At 42.9% G+C, this 19,601-nt stretch overlaps 1 protein-coding gene across 1 annotated transcript in view; it reads right to left on the reverse strand.

Moving 5' to 3' along the window:
* ABCC3 (ATP binding cassette subfamily C member 3) overlaps positions 1-19,601 on the reverse strand; it is a 624,389-nt gene that overhangs the window by 56,066 nt on the left and 548,722 nt on the right. Inside the window, exon 25 of the mRNA XM_086930544.1 lies at positions 15,410-15,536. Coding sequence (XP_086786670.1) covers positions 15,410-15,536 — 127 coding nt within the window. The remainder of the gene's footprint in view (positions 1-15,409; positions 15,537-19,601) is intronic.

Consider the following 19,601-nt stretch of genomic DNA (forward strand, 5'->3'; position numbering starts at 1 on the left):
CCTTAGAATGTAAAGCAGTCCCCCCCAAAAGCGGTGGCTAGTCAGATTATGTTACAGAAGACTGAAAAAGTATACAGAAAACATCCTGGCCCACATTATCTTGCTGGTGAGGTATGACATCCGCACAGTAATGTTAGGTGAAAGTGTGCAGAAGAGATCAGGTTGCTGGTATGCAGATGTCAGCAATGGGAATGTTAGCCATTTTGCGGGTTGTTTGGGGGTGGATAGTCAAAGGTCTTTTGGCTTTGACATAACAGGTCCAAATACATTTGACCACTCACAGTGCTATTTTTGCTTTAGAGAGAGCAAGGCCCTTGTGTGGTTTGGAAAATGAGACAAAGATCTGTTATGTTTTACAGACGGGTTTTGGCATGTCAGTGTAGTACATGAGGGCCAGCTGACATCTAATTCGCAAATAGCCCTTTCTGCTGCTAAGTCTGAATATGGGAAGAATACTGGGAGTTCAATAGTTGGATAAAGATAGAAACTAGAGGCTACCTAGGATCCCAAGGCGAAAGTTATGAACCTTAGAATTTGGTTTGATGCAAGTCTCTCGTTCAATGTCTAGAGGAGAAATGTTTTGAGATTTTGAAAATTCTGAAAAAGATCCTGCCATTTCTACCAGAAGCCACTGGAAAGTCAGTAGTTCAGGCTTTGATAACATCAAGGCTGAACTACTGCAATGTGCTGTTTCTGGGGGTCTCACAATATAGACTACAGAGACTGCAGAGGGTGCAGAATGCTGCTGCGCGTCAGTTGCTTAACCTTCTAAGTAGTTCACCTACGGGTCCTGCTGTTGCCAAATGAGATTGGTTGCTATTGGGCAAGAGAGTGTCTTTTACATGTGCTACTGCCACAGAATTTTGAATGGAAAAGTGCCTCAGTATCTGCATACTCTTATAAAACCTGACCTACCTGGTAGGGGACTTAGGTCTGCAGGGGCTTTTCAAGCTATTATCCCCCCTGTGAAAAGAGCTTGTATGGGAGGCTGCTCTTTTAGCTGGCTGGATTCAAAACAGTGGAATGCTTTGCCCCTGGTATTCAAACAAGAAAACTCTAAATTGATATTTCGAAGGAGACTTAAAACCTGGTTATTTGAACTGGCTTAATGCCATTTTGGAGCTTGCTTCATAGTTGTTGCCAGAGTATGAAATGTTAGCATCAAGACACTTCGGCTGAAGTAACCAGGCACTCTATAAACACTTTTATTAGGAACTTTAAAGGATAGTGTAGTCCGTAGGACTTGATATGGACTTGGAGAATTGTTCCTTGAGGGTAACATCCGGGAGCTCACTCACACGCCTGAGGGAGGCACTAGCTACTAGGAATGCTACCCTTCCATGACAGAAACTGTAAAGGACAAGAGTGCACTTCCTTGAAAGGAGGGCCCATAAGTCTTGTTAAAACAATATTGAGGTTCCATAAGGGAGCAAGGGGTATACACGGTGTAAAGACCCTGCAGAGCCCTTCACAGGAACTCTGAATAATGAACAATGTACCTTGTTTTAAGGATAAGCGGCAACTACAGCTAAATGAAGTCTGATGGAACTACAAGCAACGCCTGACTTCTGTAAATTAAGCACATAACAGATAATGTCTTGAACTGCTGCCTGGAAATTGTCAGTATGTCTAGGTAGACAGTAGTGCACAAACTGTTTCCATTTGGCGGCTTAGCAAGCTCTAATTATAGGCCTGCCCACTTCCCCAAGTATGGTCAAAAATTCTAAGGGCAGACTGAGGTAGTGAAACTCTGGGACCTCTGAAGCCAAATCACAAGATTGAGTTGCTTGGGGTTTGGGTGCCTGAGTGTTGGATCTGCCATCCTTAGGGTGGTCTTTTCGCCAACTTTTTGCCTTTTGCCTCCCATTTTTGGTGTCTTTTTTATTTGGCCTTAGGACTCTGAGCACTTTACAACTGCTAACCAGTGCTTAAGTGCAGGTGCCTCCCCCCTAAAACATGTTGACTTGTATATATCTGATTGGCATATTTAGTTTACTTAGAAGTCCCTTATAAAGTGGTATACCATGTAGCCAGGGCCTGTAATCTAAATGCTACCAGTGAGAAACAACCTTAACTCCTAAGTCTGTTGGTTTAAGAACTGTTGTATTTTATTGAATTGAGAGTATCACACATTTGGTTGTGCACGGTAGAGTCCAAGTCACATTCAGAGACCTGGCCACTTTATATTCACTCCACACCATATGCCAGGCAGGCATATGTCTAACATAGTACTGTAAGGATTGCCACTTTGATGTGAATGACTACTCCAAGGAACTGCTTCTGTGCTTTGCTGAGTTGCCCTCCTACCTGCTGATCTTGCCCTGATGAGGATAAGGACTGGGGCCATCCACTTGAACCCAGAGTGACTCCAAGGGCTTGCTGACTTGCCTCCTGTTCCTAAAAGTCTAGGGAATGTAAAATACTTTCTCCATTATCTTCTTGTGCTGCTATGCTCTGCCATTGAGCTTAGGATGGAAATGTACAAATGCAAGAGACTGGAGAGAGTTTGGCGCGTCAGTAAGGCAACACAAGATAGAACGCAGTATAAACAATCCCTAACCATCTATCTTCTCAACCTAAAATTGGCAAGATGCCAATTTATTATTAACCATATTGAAGGTGCCGCTAATGCCCCTAAAGCCCTCCTCAACATAGTAAAAGCATTTGTGTCTCCCCACGCTTACAGGCAATCCCCCATAGAAACACAAGATTTTTGTAATCAGCTAGCAAGTTACTTTCAAGAAAAGATCATTAGGATCTAAGCTAACTTTCCATCTAAAATTGCGCAAGTTCTTGATAGCCCCAGCAGACACATGGATCTGGAAAAAAGGGCAGGAAGTACTTTGGACTGTTTCAAACCAATTACCCTTAAGGAAGTCTCTAAAGCACTTTCCTCAGCAAAATCGGGCTCACCTACTGATCTCTGTCCACCTGGGGCGATGGCTCTCATAGCCACTAGTTTTGCGCCAGCTATACCCCAACTGTATAACTCCTCTACAAAATCTGGGAATATTCCAAGAATATGGAAGGAAGCTTTTGTGCGTCCTATCCTGAAGAAACCAACAGCAGACCAACGAGAACTCAGCAACTATCGTCCGATTTCCCTTTTGCCTCTACTGGGCAAGGTGCTGGAAAGCATGACCAATAAACAACCAAGTCAATATCTGGAGCTAAACAAAATTATAGATCCATCACAATCGGGTTTCGGACAGGGTTTTAGCATTGAGACTGCTATTTTAGAAGTTACTGACTCACACAGGCTAGAAATAGACAAAGGGGTATCAGTAATATTGATATTACTAGATCTCTCCGCAGCATTTGATACCATCTCACATGAAATGCTAGCAGAGAAACTGGACTCCTGTGGTATCCAGGGAACAGCCTTGAAATGGTTGCGGAACTTTATGTCCGGTAGAACACAAACAATCATGTTTGGACCACAGCTGTCAGATTCAATCAGCTTAGATAGAGGCGTACCTCAGGGCTCCTGCCTAAGCCCGACCCTATTTAATATTTATATGGCACCATAAGCAAGGATAGCGGAACAATTAGGCTTCGAGATCATCTCCTATGCTGATGATACTCAGATTATGTTCTCGGTTGGCACTGACATAATAGCAGAGAAAGCACAGTTTGCCAGAGGAAGGCTTGAGATCTCCAGTTGGAAGATGCAGAACTGTCTCCAGCTGAATACCGGCAAAACTGAGATAATGCTAACCTTGGTCCAGGCTATGGCCATCAGCAGCCTGGACTATGGCAACGCCTTGTTGGCAGGGGTAGGAGAGACCCAGCTAAGCAAACTGCAGGTGATTCAAAATACTGCAGCTAGGATGGTAGTGAATCGCCCAGTGGGCGCAGCATTGGCGCCCTTATTGCAAGAACTCCACTGGCTATCAGTGAGAAAAAGATCGTTCTTTAAGATCTGTTGTCTCACATGCACAGCACTTAATGGAAGCGGTCCTAAATACTTCCAAAAGAGACTCTCTAAACACGAACCTAACAGAAACCTTAGGTCCGGGCGCTGGGTCTCTTACAAGTACTGCGTATAAGGCTGAGTCGCTCGGGAGGAAAATCTTTCTTGTTTCTGGCACCAAGGTCCTGGAATGAGCTACCAGATCCACTTCTCAATTGATGTTTATAGCACATTTAGGAAACAGCTAAAAGCCTTCCTATTCTAATCTCTCTTGTCTTTTTTTAGTCTCAGGAATATTTCTGGTCAAGCGCCAAGATGCCCCAGGGTGAGTCGTGCGCTATCAAAATATTTATGACATAACATAACATCTGTGAGACCTGCACTTGCCTGAAGTGCCCCTACAGTCCTAAGGCATCAGACGTGGGTTTTCCTGCACCTCAGCTCTTTAAATCAAGCTTTTAGGCTTTTCACGCATGCAAACTGGCCTGTTCTCTCCGGAACCACATTGCTTGCATGAAGGATAAGCGCAAGCCGGCATAAGATTGTCTCTTTGCCTGTCTGCCAGAGACGCCAGCGGCTCTTCGTGCTCTGTGAATCTCCACCAGCGACGCTCATCGTACTCCCGGCACCCGCCTTCTCCATGAATGGATCATCTCGCTGAACTTGAGAAGGCAAAACTTCAGCGGGACCTGTTTAGAACTTTATCCAACCAATGCTCCATTGCAGGCTGCTTGACTTCTCAGATTTACCCTGTCTAGCCCGAACTAAGTAACCTTTAGCGCTGTTGAATTTTAAGCACTGTTTTTGCATTTATTCTTTAAAAATTCCTCAATAGACTTCTACTGCTTGGATGTTTGTTGTTTTGGTCTTGTTTTACTTGAGCAAATATTTTTCTAAACCGGTGTGGAGTTTTTTTGTAGTGTGTTAATTGAGTTACTTTATATTAGGTGTTACCTAAATACTTAACACATTGCCTCTAAAGTGAAGCCTGACTGCTATGTGCCAATCTACCAGAGGGTGAGCACAGCTTAATTAAGGTGTTTTTCTGACTTACTCCGACTAGAGTGATGCTCTGTACTTTGACAGGGTGCACACCTCTGCCAACTAGAGACCACATTTCTAACACTGAGTGAGCCCCCCTGACTTTACATGAGCAGATATGGCCCATTGAGTAGCTTCTCATGGGGTACTACGGAGAGGTTGAGGAGAATAGTGAACCAGGGTTACCAGGCCCAGGTGGGAGCCACCAGGATGAGAGTGTGGGATGTTTGCCGAACTCTCTGAATCACGAATGATAGAAGTGAGGGAGACGGAAAAGCATAGGCAAATATCCCTCACCAGTTCATCCATAGTGGGTTTCCCATGGACTGTGGTTGTGGCGTTCCTGACCATTACTTGATGATCCGGTTGAAAATAGAATTGCAGTGATTGGAAAGCTTAAACCTTTGTAGGGCTGGAGTATGCTGTGACACAGTTGAGTATCACTCCAAGAAGGGCTGGACTTGAAGGGGATGGAGGTTGCACTTTTTTGTATTGATGGTAAATCCTAGCCCATGTAAGAGGTTTATAGTGACTTGTGTGTGAGCCTAATACTGCTGTCTGGTTGCCAGTCATCTAAGTAAGGGAAGATGTGGACGCCATTCCTCCTGAGATGAGTGACTACCACAACAGGATATATATTTTTTTAACACCTTGTACCTGTGGTTATGCCAAAGGGCAGAACCTTGCTAATGCTGACCACTTAGCATGAACGTGAGAAATCTGCGACGTGTCAGGGTGGATCGGGATGTGGAAGTATTCATCATTCTGGTTGAGAGTTGTCATGAGGTCGCCTTGCTGTAGCAGAGGAACCACATCTTGCAGTGCCACCATGTGGAAGTGCTCTCACATGATATAAGTGTTGAGGGGCCTGAGGTCAAGAATTGGCCTGAGAGACCCATCCTTTTTGGGAATGAGGAAGTATAGAGAGTATACTGACTTGCCCGTGTATTGTAACAGTGCAACTACCATTGCTCCATTGCAGAGAGAGGCCTGCAACTCCTATTAAAGTAAGCACTGATGTTCTGGGGAGAGGCTATGCTTAATGGAAGGATGTGTGGTGGTATAGGCAAGAGCTCCAGACAATAAACCTTGTCTATGATTTTGAGAACACACTGGTCCGACGTGATTTCCATCAACTGGGACAAAAACCTGTTTCCCCATCCCCAGACAGATGTTATGTGGTAGGGGAGGACAAGGAAGTCACTGCTTTTCAGGGACAGCCACTAGATTTCAAGAGCAGGAGTAAGCATTCCCTCAAGCCTAGGGATGTACTGGATACAATGCAGGGTGAAGAGAGCTCCTGCATTAAAAACTCATAATCCTTTGGGAGCTTGTGCATCTCCATCTTGTGATATATGGCTGCCCTTCAGAGGATCTCATGGTAGAAGGTAGTGGGAGAGAAGGGTTTTGTGGGGTACAGATTGGGACCGTATACCCAAGGGGGTCAACGTCATTGTCATCCCATTGGTCTTCTTGTGGGTGTGGGTCTAACAGCATAACATAAGGGTCACAGGGGACTAAGAACTGTCTCCATAAACCCAGAATGAGATGACCCTGCAGATAGTGAGCTGAGGGCTCAGTAAGTGATAGTTTGGAGGGGGGGGGGGGAGAGAGGGGTGGAAAGGAAGGTAAAGACAGAGGAATAGAAAAGTGAGGTGTAGGGACCCAAGGCAAAGGAAGAGGTGAGCTTGTATGCTGAGGTATTTTAAGAGCAGGCATCAGTGGGAAGTAGATGGCCTCCTTGAAGGTCAGGTTCCTCTTGTGTGGTGCAGAGTCTTTGGCTTTGGGGGTAGCTGAGCAAGGACTAGCTGCTGTTGTGCATTGAGTTCATCCTCCAGGTCCTCTAGGATGGGCTGTTCTTGATCCCCGGAGGCGGAGGAAGATGGCGCCCTAGACCCAGGTCGGTGATTGCTGGCCAGGCAGCACTGAGGTAGTTTTTGGATTCAAGTACAAAGATTGCTTCAAGGGTGTTTTTGATGCTGGCGCCAACAAAGTGGTCAAAGTCGAAGTGCATGGCTTCTGTGGTAAGGCACAAGGCTCGAAGCAGTATGTTAGTGCCAACCATGGCGTTCAAGCAGTGACAGACCAGAGGTCTGCTGGTGGCCTTCTGTGCTTGGAGCTCAACCCCCTGTAGAGCGGGGCTTGTCTCTGTATGGTGCAGGGAATATGGAAGAGGTGGTAAGGTTTTTCTCTCGCCAGCCGTTCAGCGGAACCACTCAGCAGCTATGTTCTCAGTGTCTGGATACCTGATTAGCCACGCTCTATGAATCCTGTTTGGTTGATTGATTGATGGATGGTGATGAGGAGCCGGCAGCTCATCTACTTTGTTCTGCGATCTGGAACTCTCCCAAGGTGAAGACCTGGCCCGATGGGGTGTAGTTCCCTGTTTCGAGTTCAGTTTCAATGTTCTGTACGCCAAAGAAATCTGGAGTGTCATTACTCTGCTGGGTGCCCTGGAAGTGGATATGATGCTTTAAGCCTGACAGTTACACAAGAACAGGAGGTCTTTTTGTGCTCCAGGGACAGACAAGGGTTACACACTTATTGGAGATCTGTCCACAGATACTTGGTGCAACATTTAGGCTAGTGTCTGAATGGAGTTCTTTTCATAATTGATTGAACATTTCCAATCTTCGAAGACTTAACATAGCTGGTGAAGCCCCTAGCAGGTGTGGAAAGGACACAGTCATGGAGTTGAATGAGGGATGTGTGACATTTCAAGATGAAGAAAAGACGCAATGATTGCGTACACTGACGAGTCTAGAGGATCTGAACAGGCCCAGCAACAATACCACGAGGTGTCAAATCGGAACTCGTTGAGACACGTCTGAACCTGACATTAAAAAAAGCTATCTAAAAATGAAAGCTATGCCCATGCATATTACCAGAAACCAGCAATAGGTGGAATCACAATACCTTGTGACTTGAAGAAGTCTTCGAAGAAAAACAACTTGCTTACATCTGAGCCCCATACTAAATAACAAGAGTATGCACAGTATGTTTATTTACAACTCCATATGTCAAAAACCTATATTTTATATATTACTAAAGGGATCAAATACTGGGACATTAAGAATCCACCACTATATTTCTTTGGATTTTGGTGAATGGTCAGTTCCATTTTTTAGCCTGACCCTGATATTTTGTTGATGATACATCCAAGGTAAGATTTGTGCAGTCTAATTTATCTACTTTAACCAAAGACAGCTCATTTGTAATCGCAGTCTATGATTACACAGCACAGTCATCTCATACTTGGCTGATCATGTTAAAGCAGGGCAAACAAGGACTTGTCGGTTATATTTGTTACTGTTGGCAGATGGTTGCAGAAGCAGCCTGGACCGATGAAGCCACAGATGGGGTGTTTCCAGAGTGTTAATTGATCTCATGCTACAGTGTTAGGCCCAACAAATATTCCACATAGCTGAGAAAGGATGTTTTGATTAATGGGTCTCCTTGAACATCAGAATACCATGAGCGTCCAATCTGTTAACAGGAAATGATGCAATCATGGATTCTCAACAGACGATTACTGCAGAAGAAAAAGGCAAGAATCTGCCTTAACTGAAATACAAGGGACATTTTGCGAAGATATGCCCATAGGTATCAGGAAATGGATTAGCTCATCCTTGTATAATGGACAGAGGCTGTGTAATAGGATCACTGAGGTGTCTGTTAGTGATCTAGTCCCGGGTTCTCCAAAGTTGGTCCTGGAAGGCTGAATCCATGCCAAATTTTAAGAAAACTACATTTATCTAAATGGGGATATACTAAAAATCTAGCATGGATCCGGCATCCCAGGACAGACTTTCGAGAACCCTGATCTAGCTCATTGCTTGGTCTCCACACCAGTGAGTCCCCTTACTGCTTTTGCCCTAGTGGACGCTGATGCCTCATGGCGTTTTAAGGACAACACATTTAAGGCAAAGGTACATATTATCACTGGTTAATGAGAAAAATCAGGGAATCGGTTGAACTGCCTTCATTTCCAGAGCTGCAAAGAGACTATGCCTCGGTTAATGGCTACCTAGATCGGTAATCTGAAACAAATATAGTTGATGTGATTGATGCACCAGAATTCTACATGGTCTTAGGGACAAGCTAGCTGAGACAACATGATCTTCAAATGAATTGAGAAATACAAAAGATTTTTTCTCATTTTATTGCTACACCCCTATTGCTCATTATGAGCAATAGGGGTGAAGGTGTGGGGTTTATCCAGCAACAGCTCTGAGGGGAAGATGCTGGACTGTGGAAGAAACATGTTGAGCCACGGGGAGGGGAGCAGATCTTGTGCTGCAAAGGTTAAGTATGAACACATTAGGGGGAGATTGTGGAGTGAAGTTAGTAGAGAAGGTTGGTGCAGAGCTCTGCTGTTTAAGGGACTGATGCAACAAATCAAACTGTTGATTGTGAGCAGAGTCTCGGGCTCTCGCGTTGCTGGCATATTACATCAAAGGCGTCCAGTAACAGAGGGTCTGTTGTGTGGGGATACCTATTTGGTGGATCTGCTAGCTAAAGAAGGTACTTAGCAGCTGTGGGAGACACTAACTGGGAGGACTGCAGCTGCTGGACACATTTTGGTATTATTATTATTTTAAATTTATAAGGCGCACAGCTACCCAAGGGTTTCACGGCGGTGCCTGAAAGGACCAAAAGAAATAGGGGAACTTTATTGATTGAAAAGCCAAGTCTTCAATGCCTTACGAAAATTAATAAAACTACTCTCTTGTATAGGCGATAAGGGAAGGGAATTCCATAAAGTAGGGCCCATGCAGGAGAACAATCTGCCGCCCATACGAGACAATCTATGCCTAGGCATCGTAAATCGCGACTGAGTGGATGAACGGAGAGAGCAAGCTGAGGCATATTAATGGACAATAGTATTTAAGTATTCAGGGGCTTTGCCGGTTTTGATTTTAAACATATAGGTTAAAGCCTTAAATGTAATGCAGCTTTCAACATTGAGCCAGTGGAGTTCTCGTAAAGAGTTAGCAATGGGGTCAAAATTCGAAATATGGCAAAGTAGGCGGGGTGCAGCATTTTGTACAACCTGTAACTTATGTATGACATCCTTATTGGCTACCAGGAAAAGGATGTTGCCATAGTCCAAGCAAGAGATGACAAGAGCCTAGACAACCGTTCTTTGGGTAGAGACTGGCAACATCCACACAATTTTCCTGAGCCATTTAAGGATGCCAAAGCAGATTCAAGCCACCATAACTGCTTGATGTTTCATAGAAAGTCGATCATCCAACACAAAACCTAAGTTGCGTGCTTGTTGGACGGGCTGAGGAACGGGGCCCAGTTCAGATGGCCAGTGTTGGGGGCCCCATAGTTCTTCCCCAGTATCAGCACCTTGGTCTTATCCCCGTTAAGTTTTAATGAATTGGCTTGCATCAACCATGCAATTTTACAGAGCCCTGCTTGAAGGGATGAAGGCTTAGACACTCCTTTAGCAGAAAGAGAAAAGGTTATTTGGGTGTCGTCAGCATACGAAAAAGTTGCCAACCCTGATTCGGTGGCTATGTCAGCCAGAGGTTTCACATATATATTGAATAATACGGGGCTAAGAATAGAGCCCTGTGGTACCCCTTAAGGGAACATGTGGATTTTGGACGTTGCAGCAGAGGAAAAGACCTGATAAGTGCGGTTCTCCAAGAAGTCCTCCAGCCAACTAAGGGGGAGCCCAGCCACACCAATGGATCGTAACGCTTGCAATAGTACAGTGTGAGAAACAGTGTCAAAGGCGGCACTCAGATCTTATAGTATGAGTGCTACAATGTCACCTGCATCTAAATGGCTACGCAGCTTCTCAGTCACTCCTAGGAGTGTGGTTTCCATCGAAAAACCTTTCCTAGAGGGATGTAAGTGCTCATGGGACTCAACGAACTGATGCAATTGTTGGTTCACGTGTTTTCCAACATTTTGAAAAAATAGGAAGCAGAGAGATGGGGCGAAAGTTAGATGGCTGTGTTGGATCAGCGCTTGCTTTCTTCAACAATGGAAGAATCCTAGCGTGTTTCCACTCAGGTAGAATCACCGCTTCTTGCAGGGTAGCATTCAGTAGCCCCATGATCAATTTCATGGCAGGTGGCTCGATTTATTGTAACACAGTGACAGGGAGCAGGTCTAAAGGAGAACCAGATTCAGGCTGCCGAGAATCTGACTAAGAGTGATTGAATCAAGCGGGAGCCAATGCTCTTCGGCCAAGGGGCGGACTTAGAATGTAGGGGAGCAACAGAAGCTGGCTGTGGAATATTCAAGTGTGAAGAATTTAAAGCAGAGTAAATTGTCTCTACTTTTCTTTAAAAAAACAGTGCAATATCCTCACATTGGGATTCCGTGAGAATAGGAGAGGGAGCTTGGGTACCAGCTCCGGAGAGTTCTTTCACCAATTTAAAGGATTTTTGTGCAATATTGGGCATTGGTGATAGTAGAGCTCAGGTAACCTGCTCGGGCAGTATTGCAGAGGAATTGATAACTTCTAATTGCTTGTTTATAAGCAATTTTAGACTCAGACGCATAATCCTTCCTCCAACGCCTTTCCAGCACTTTGCATTTACTTTTTTCTGTTTTAAGGCATTGTGAAAACCAAGGGGCAGGAGGGCGATGATTTTTTACCTTCTGAGTAGAAACTGGGAGTCAGGTATCCACTGAATTAGAGATCCAACTATTAATCGACTCCAGGTCTGTCATGGAGACCTGGTTAATGGTAGGGATAGTATTAGTTAAAAGAGTGTTAAAAACCTTCATGTCCCCCAGTTCATAGATTTGAACTTATTACCTACAGCAGAAGTAAAAAGGTTATTTAGATCTGTTGTGACCTTAAAACCGACTAAAAAGTGGTCTGACCAAAGGACAGGGAGAGCAGGGGAGCAACATACATTGAGACAGGTTGAAAAAATGGGATCTAATAAATGGCCTGCCACATGAGTGGGACCGTTATTATGAAGCAAAATATTAATGGCCACTCGATCAGTAATTAAAGTAGTGCTAACAGAGCATTTAGGATCGTTCAAATGAAGGTTAAGGTCCCCCACTATAGTAAAAGTAGCTGCTCTTAACAAATGAGGGGCGATTAGGTCTGGCAGGGAAGCGGCCCAATGGGCAGCTGGCCCAGGTGGATGGTAAATTAACACTCCTGAGAGGGTGAAATGGGGGGGTCAAGGCTAGTTGGAAAGACATAGCCTCACATCCCTTAAGGGTTAATTTAACAGATTTACATGTATACCGGTTATTAAAAATAATAGCAAGCCCACCACCCATTCTGTCTTCGCGATCACATCCTTGAATGAAATAATCAACTGGTAGGCCAGCCGCTACATCAGGGCCAGAACTCCCATGAATCCAGGTTTCGTTTAAGAAAATAGCATCTGGTCGTGTACTAGTCAAAAGATCAAATATGTCTGCTCTGTGATTTGGAAGCGAACGACAATTCATATTAAAAAACCTAAAAATAGAGCTAATAGAATTAGGACGACTAGAGACCCGAATTTTAGTATGGTGCGGAGGGTCACTGAGGATTTTTTGAACTTTTTGGGGCTGAAAGTCCAGTCTCAAGCTACACTTATCGCAAATATTCAGCAAATACTTAGCAGTATCAAAATGCACTTGCACGCAGTCATCGTGCTGACGGCTGCGGAGCTCTAAAAGTTGGTTAGAGAAGTAAGTAAGTCGGGCAATCTGAAATTGATTTGGTTGGACTCTGCAGCTGTGGGAGACACGTACTGGGTGGACTCTGCAACTGTGGGAGACACTTATTGGGTGGACTCTGCAGCTGTGGGAGACACTTATTGGGTGGACCGGACAGCTGCGGCTGCCGCCCTAACCGTTAGGGCAACTCCTCTCCCCTCTTTTGCTGCCCTGAAACCATGGGATTCGTGACCAACAGTTTTATTTTTATTTGCAAGAAAAACAAATGACTCTCGTGCACTAAGGTTATATTGAGTTGTTATGTTTGTACTAGTTGATTCAATGCCCATTAGATTCCCAATGTTAGACTAATGTTCTGATTTGTTACCTTTGCCTCAAATTGTAAAGCGCTCTGATATCCTTTGGGATCAAGTTTGCGATATATAAAACTTTATAAATGAAAAATGAAAATGAAATATTGTGTAGAACACTGCTATAGGACTAAACCTCTGGTGAAAATCCAGTTTAAGTCCTGTTTCACTCCGAAGGAACCATCACCTATAACACAGAAGAAACAATTACAGAAGATGTCATAATATTATGAAGAATTTTTGAATGTCTTTAGTAAGAAAGGAGCAGATATATTAACTCCTCAATGGCACAATGAGGGCAGGATTCACATAATGATAGGAGAACCTATTCAAAACTGAAGAATATATTCTTTGATAGTGAAGAAAGAGGAGCTATTAAGAAAGTATTACTCCTACTTCCAAGTTGGAGGATCGTCTCTGTAGCCAACGCAAACGGTGAATACAGATGTGGTATTGCTTAGAAAAAACTGAACACTTTTAACATCTAAAAGCCTTTTTCTCTCCTCTTGATCCGAGTCCTCCTCAAGTGTATCACTTCCAAAATTATTCATCAAACTTGATCTCTGTGTGAGGATTTATTAGAGGAGCAAGTTGGAAATTGGTATTGTTGGTCGGAGCTCACGGAGTTTCACTGCGTGGTATTCCACAAAGTTACAGAAAACTCAGCGAGAGTCCATGGAATTCTGCCAACAGGCACAAAATATACTGCTCCATCTGCAATTTAGCTCAAGTAATGCAAGCAGCGCTAAAAATCTGCGCAAACTCCACCATGTTTTGTGGAAGAGCGCTCAGCCATTTGTGTTCCTATTTGGTGCCGCTCAAGTAGAAAATCTACTCAGTGGCAGCAAAACTACTTGGATGGCAGCCCTCTGACCATGAATGCCAGCAAACTCCCGCATTAGAAAATTGCGCTAAGGGATGCCAAATCTCACTTGCACTTGCCAGCTCACATATTCTAGAGCCTTGCAGTAGAAGAAATAGTCCGCCACATGCCAATTGGTGGAACTTGTACAGAACTTTAAAGAAAAGGATAACGCGGAGTGGTCAAATTTTGCCAATTCTGCGGGTGAAGCAGAACATTCTGCACACCTCTAGTAATTGGGTTTCAATAGTCGGTATGGTAATTTAAAATACTTTGTGATGATCTTGAGCATTTGTAATGCTCCAGATGCCTTGCAGCACTTCATGAATTACATCTTTTGTTATCTCTCTAATGTTTGCTGGGTAGTATTCTTAGATGATATACACCTTGTGAAAGATTAGCTAAACACACTTCTGATAAAACTTTGGGCAAGATCAAGTTATGTATGTATGTATAGGCATTTATATAGCGCACTACTTACCCGTAGGGTCCCAAGGCGCTTCGACCGCTGCAAAACCCTTCCTGGCTTCCCTGAGAGATGGTCCCTTAATGGGTATCTCCAGGGTGAGACCAGGAATCCCCGGCGGTCTGGTGGGGCCGTTAGTGAAGATGAGGCAAGCTAATGCCCAGAGTTGCCGAGTGTGATCGCTGATCAGAGTGGGCACCGAGGCGAGAGAATTATCAAGTCCGCTGACCCTGGTCCAGAAACCTGCCACGCAGGGAATCGAACCCTGGTCCCGGGCCGTCCTCTGCTCTCGGGTCTGCCGCCTCTAACCAGTGAGCCACACTACTTCACTCAAATCTCCTAAAAACGTTCTCTTTTCATGAGTAATGAGTGTCCTTGCCTCTGATGTTTTCTTCACTATGACATCATTACCAAGACCTCAATAGTTTAATATACCCCTTTGTAAATGGTGGCTAAAGTGTAAGACATTGTGGGTTTTGAGTCAATGTCATAATAAATTTCGATACATAACTAAGGTCAATCAACATCCACATTTAAAGATCTGGAAATAAAAGGATTCTTTAACAAGCGCAACCAAAAGAAGGACTTTGCCTGAGTATGTAGGTATGTATGCCTATCACACTACATTTTACTTATATTATCATGCAACTTAACAAACAATCTACAACAGTACACTTCTGAATCATATCCAGATGCAGTGACTAGAAGTGCAAATTTGGGGTTAATCACAATTGGAGAACCTCATTTTTCTTCTTTGACCTTCAACTGGACACTAACACTATTCACTAACTTTTTGCCCACCTTTTGAACAGTTGAAAGTAATGAACACAGGTATGTAAGATTCTCCACTTTTAAAACAATATAAAATATTGTAAACACAAATAAATATGGATGTAACATATGCTTTATTGAATGAGTTCTAGTATGTTTTATATGAACAAATGAAAGCTAGCATTTGTATTCTAAAATTACTGATGTGCATCGCATAAATTAAATGATGCTCACTACAACACATTGTTTTCATTTTCAGTAACATGAAGAACTGCTTATATCTTTATCCGATAGCTTTTAAGTAAAATGAGTACATATACATTAGTTGCTAGGCCATAGATTTCACATACCTGTAATGCATACGATACTGAGAGTCCCACCAGTCCTGCATTAAGACTGTGTCTGCCAATCACAGCAAAAAGGGCAGCAAAGAAAACTACGCAATTTCCCAAAAACTCAACACGCACCCCAAGCCACCTATCAAAAAACAAACAAGGAATGAAAGTTAATAGGCAAACTAGTTACATTGGCAAAAATATCATTTCCTAACTGGCACTACATTGAGAATTGTAGATGGTAGGCTATATTAATTTATCTTTTATCCTATTAGTTTCAAAAACACTCAACATATGGTAGGCTAAAGTGATATGTATTGCAACAATAGCAGCATTACTGTACATCGAACATTAAAACTAATTTTCCGACATCATCCTTCATGCTATGCTGCCCATAGCACTAGCACATTTTGGACCATGGCTCAGCACCAAATGAAAACATTAAACCAATTAAGCCTGTTTGATTACTGTTATGCTCTCAAGTTGTATATTTAATAAACAGAAATAAAAAAGAGGCTGTTTGATTACTGTTTTTTATTTACTTTTAGGTATTTAGGTATTCTCCTTTTTGAAATATTAAAATATAGAATGCACATCTATACATCTATTTCATGCCATTATACATTGCATTGGGATAATCAAGACTGCTTGAATGTATTCATGTTGTATTGTGTGAATTAAATTCTCTGTTCTTGTTTTTAATAATGAAGATGGTTTCATGGAAGCTGGTAGGCTCAGTTCCCGTTTATTGGTTTTAAAACAAAAAACATGGTTTCACAGACTGTCAGTAAGTGAAAGGTTGCCTAGGACTTGTGTGTGAATTGTTTATTCTGAAGTATTCAAAAATGACTAGGTCTGCTATATAAATAAAGAACAGATAGCTCTATTGTTCAGATGATGTATGCCGGCGGGTGTTAACTCTAAACTCGTACCAAACCTTTATGTGGTGCTAAGAGCAGTTTAGTTGCCCAAAGAGAAGAGGATGGGATTGTAATATCAATACAAGGAAAAGTCATACGTTTTTACAAGTTTGTTACAATATTATTTGCCTTTTGAGTGTGGGATAATGCGGTTCCATTAATTTGCTCTGTCACTACAAATTTGTGGTACTAGGTAATTTTACTATTGGGGTGCATGCCATTTTACCCACAACTCACTATGGGGATTGCTACAGGCTTCCCATGAAAAATCTATTTATTAGGCAATAGCTAGAATCCCTCATTCCTCCTGAGTATATTTTGTGGGTGCATTTTTGTATATGGGTACCTAGGATTTAGGATTCTGAGTTTGGGTGTCCCTATGCAGGCATTTTTTATTGTCCTAAAGTTTTCACTTTTCAGTAGGAACTGTTTGTTGGACAACAGAAATGCTGGGATGGAGCCAGACTGCTTCCACGCACCCCCACAGAATATATTGGCATATAGACCTGCTACCTCACAGTGCCACCATAAGCACCTCCAAACATGGCAAGGTAACGAATGGTTTGGGCAACCTCTGAACATGACAACCATGACTCCCCCAGGAATCGTGATAACAGATCTTAAACCTTTTCACTCAGTCCCTCGTGCTCATTCAGGGAGATACACAAGAAATATACAAAGGGGCGTTTTCAATATTTATTGAACCATTGTGATCCTTGTATAAAATATATTTGTGCTGCAACCATTATTAGGCAGACGTAGATAAAAGTGATTAGCAACATAAGGACAGTGAAAAAAATGAACAATTCCACCATTGTGCAAAAACAGTGTTTATATGCTGACGTATAAGTACTGGATATAGTGTACACCTACTATTTACTCCCTAACATAGTTACCTAGGGTGGGTGTTCCGCCAAGAATCCCCTACTAGAAGATCTATGTCCCCATTACCTAAAGGCGAGGTTTGAAAGTCATCGTCTTGGTCATAAGTAATACATCCCTCCTCGCAGAGGGTAAACAGGAATCAGCTGACACTATGACACAGCAACTGCTTCGCAATGACAGCAGAGTGCTCCCCTAATTTGAGCACAGAGATACATATTTATAATAGCAGTTTCCATGCTTCTGTGTCGAGGCTGACATTGTTTATTGTCTTGGTGATAGCCTTGTTGCCGCATTGATCAATAACAAACAACAACATTTTCTCACAGTGTATTCAGGTCTTGAAATTAATGTTCATGGTGATGTATAATGTACTTCTGCAGTGGAATTGTAAGGAATGTTGTTTCAGGGACACTAATCTTGCACTGCCACACAAGCAAATGTGTGTCAAAAGCCATTGTGTAAAAAATAAGGCAACTTAAGAAACATGTCCATGTAAAATGGCGATGTTTCTTGCCGGGCCTAACCTAGCCATGTGACAGCATGGTGCTCAATAGACAGAAGTTGCTATCGCCTACTATCAAGCATGTTTCTCCACACTGCTCCCTTATCTCATCTCTGCCTTTGCATTACACTTTAAAGCAAAGTAGACCATCTAGTGTTCAATACACATTGAAAGAATATCATTACAAAAAAGACCTGGCAGGGTAACCTGACCAATTGGCACAAATAGATTAGCGTAGACTGGATTTACAAACCAACCTGCATCCTGTGATTTGTATTGTGTGCTGATACTGTCCACAAGAAATTCACAGATGACAAGGTGGAATTTACAACACCAAGTAGTTCTCTTGGCAATGTGGCTAGCTTCAAGAGAAAAGGGTGATGAAAGGATAAGTTCTGTCATTTACGCATTTCTCAGCTATCACCTGGCAGCTGACAATCCCCTTTAATGAGGTGTGAACTTGTTCCTAGACTCACTCAAAGGCCTTGGTAGGGGGAGGTGTTCTGTTCCTCTGGCAGTGCTTAGGAACTTTAAAAAGGCCAACCATGTCACAGGTAAATTTTAGCTGACAGCTGGGCAGGGTCATCTTTTGTTCCCTCAGTCAGACAGGCACCAAATCCCAGTGGGAGGAGAGAAGCCCCCAGAGTGGTTAGAGTAACTACAGTGTGATGGTTGTTCATTTACCTGGCAACACCTCTGAAATAGGCATACTGTTTCTGTACAATGGGAGAAGAGTTTCACCATCATGGATTTAGGCAGAAGGGGACATTGTGGGACTGTTTGCAGTAGTCAATATATAACAAGTCTACTGACTTGGGTGCTCTGCGCACTGTTCACAATGACACTTCCTCAACATTTGACAACCTATGCATACGTATCCATTAGAACATTTGTTTTTATTCAAATAAATATTGTGTTGCAATTGTTGATCCAACATACACAATATGTACCAATATATTCAGTTTCACATCTTCTCATGAAAATAAAACTAAAATGTAAATAATCTTCAGCATATAAATGTGTACAACATATACATTCTTTGGAAAAACACTCAATACTGTGCCCGATGCATTTTGGGAAATAAATGTCCCTTCCTCAGGGGAAAATCTAAAAGTTCAAAGAAGAAAATAAAATAAACAGTTTTAATCTCTAAATAACTATATACTCTTGCGTTAACACAACCACACAAGTGCCCCTTTGCAATGTTGACGTCATTTTGGATCCGTAGGATTCTGTATCAATCTTATATATATATATATATATATATATATATATATATATATATATATATATATATATATATATATATATATATATATATATATATATATATATATTCCCACATGGATTGATATATATATATATATATATACACATACATATATGTATATCTATACTACTATTATAAAGAGAGAACTTACACCTTTTGGCCAGTTAAACTTGGGAACCACAGCGCCAATCTACACACCCGATACATCTATGAAAATGTCAGGGTGTGTAGATGGACATAGGCTATATAAATAAAAAATAAAAAAGTTAACTTAAAAAATTACGTTTGTAAACGAAGTAGTCCCCTGAAAGTAGCCCCGGCCCGGACCAAGCGCTGGCCGCGACGCGACGTGCGTGATGACGAAGGAGGAGGCGGTGCAGTGACGAGCGGCTGTGCAGTGAGGAGCAGCGGCACAGGTAAGGAAAGGGAAAGTGAGACTGTGATGCAGGGGGAGGAAAGAAGGAGGCAGCAGTAAATGAAAATGTTGGGGCGGGAGGGGGGCGCGAGCGAGTCTGGGCGGAAGGGGGGCGCGAGTGAGTCTGGGCGGGAGGGGGCGCAAGTGAGTCGGGGCGGGAGGGGGCGCGAGTGAGTCGGGCGGGAGCGGGTGTACTGCCCCCAGCCCCTTTCTGC

The sequence above is a fragment of the Lissotriton vulgaris genome, chromosome 7 (assembly GCF_964263255.1).
Source record: "Lissotriton vulgaris chromosome 7, aLisVul1.2, whole genome shotgun sequence".
NCBI classification, from domain to species: domain Eukaryota; kingdom Metazoa; phylum Chordata; class Amphibia; order Caudata; family Salamandridae; genus Lissotriton; species Lissotriton vulgaris.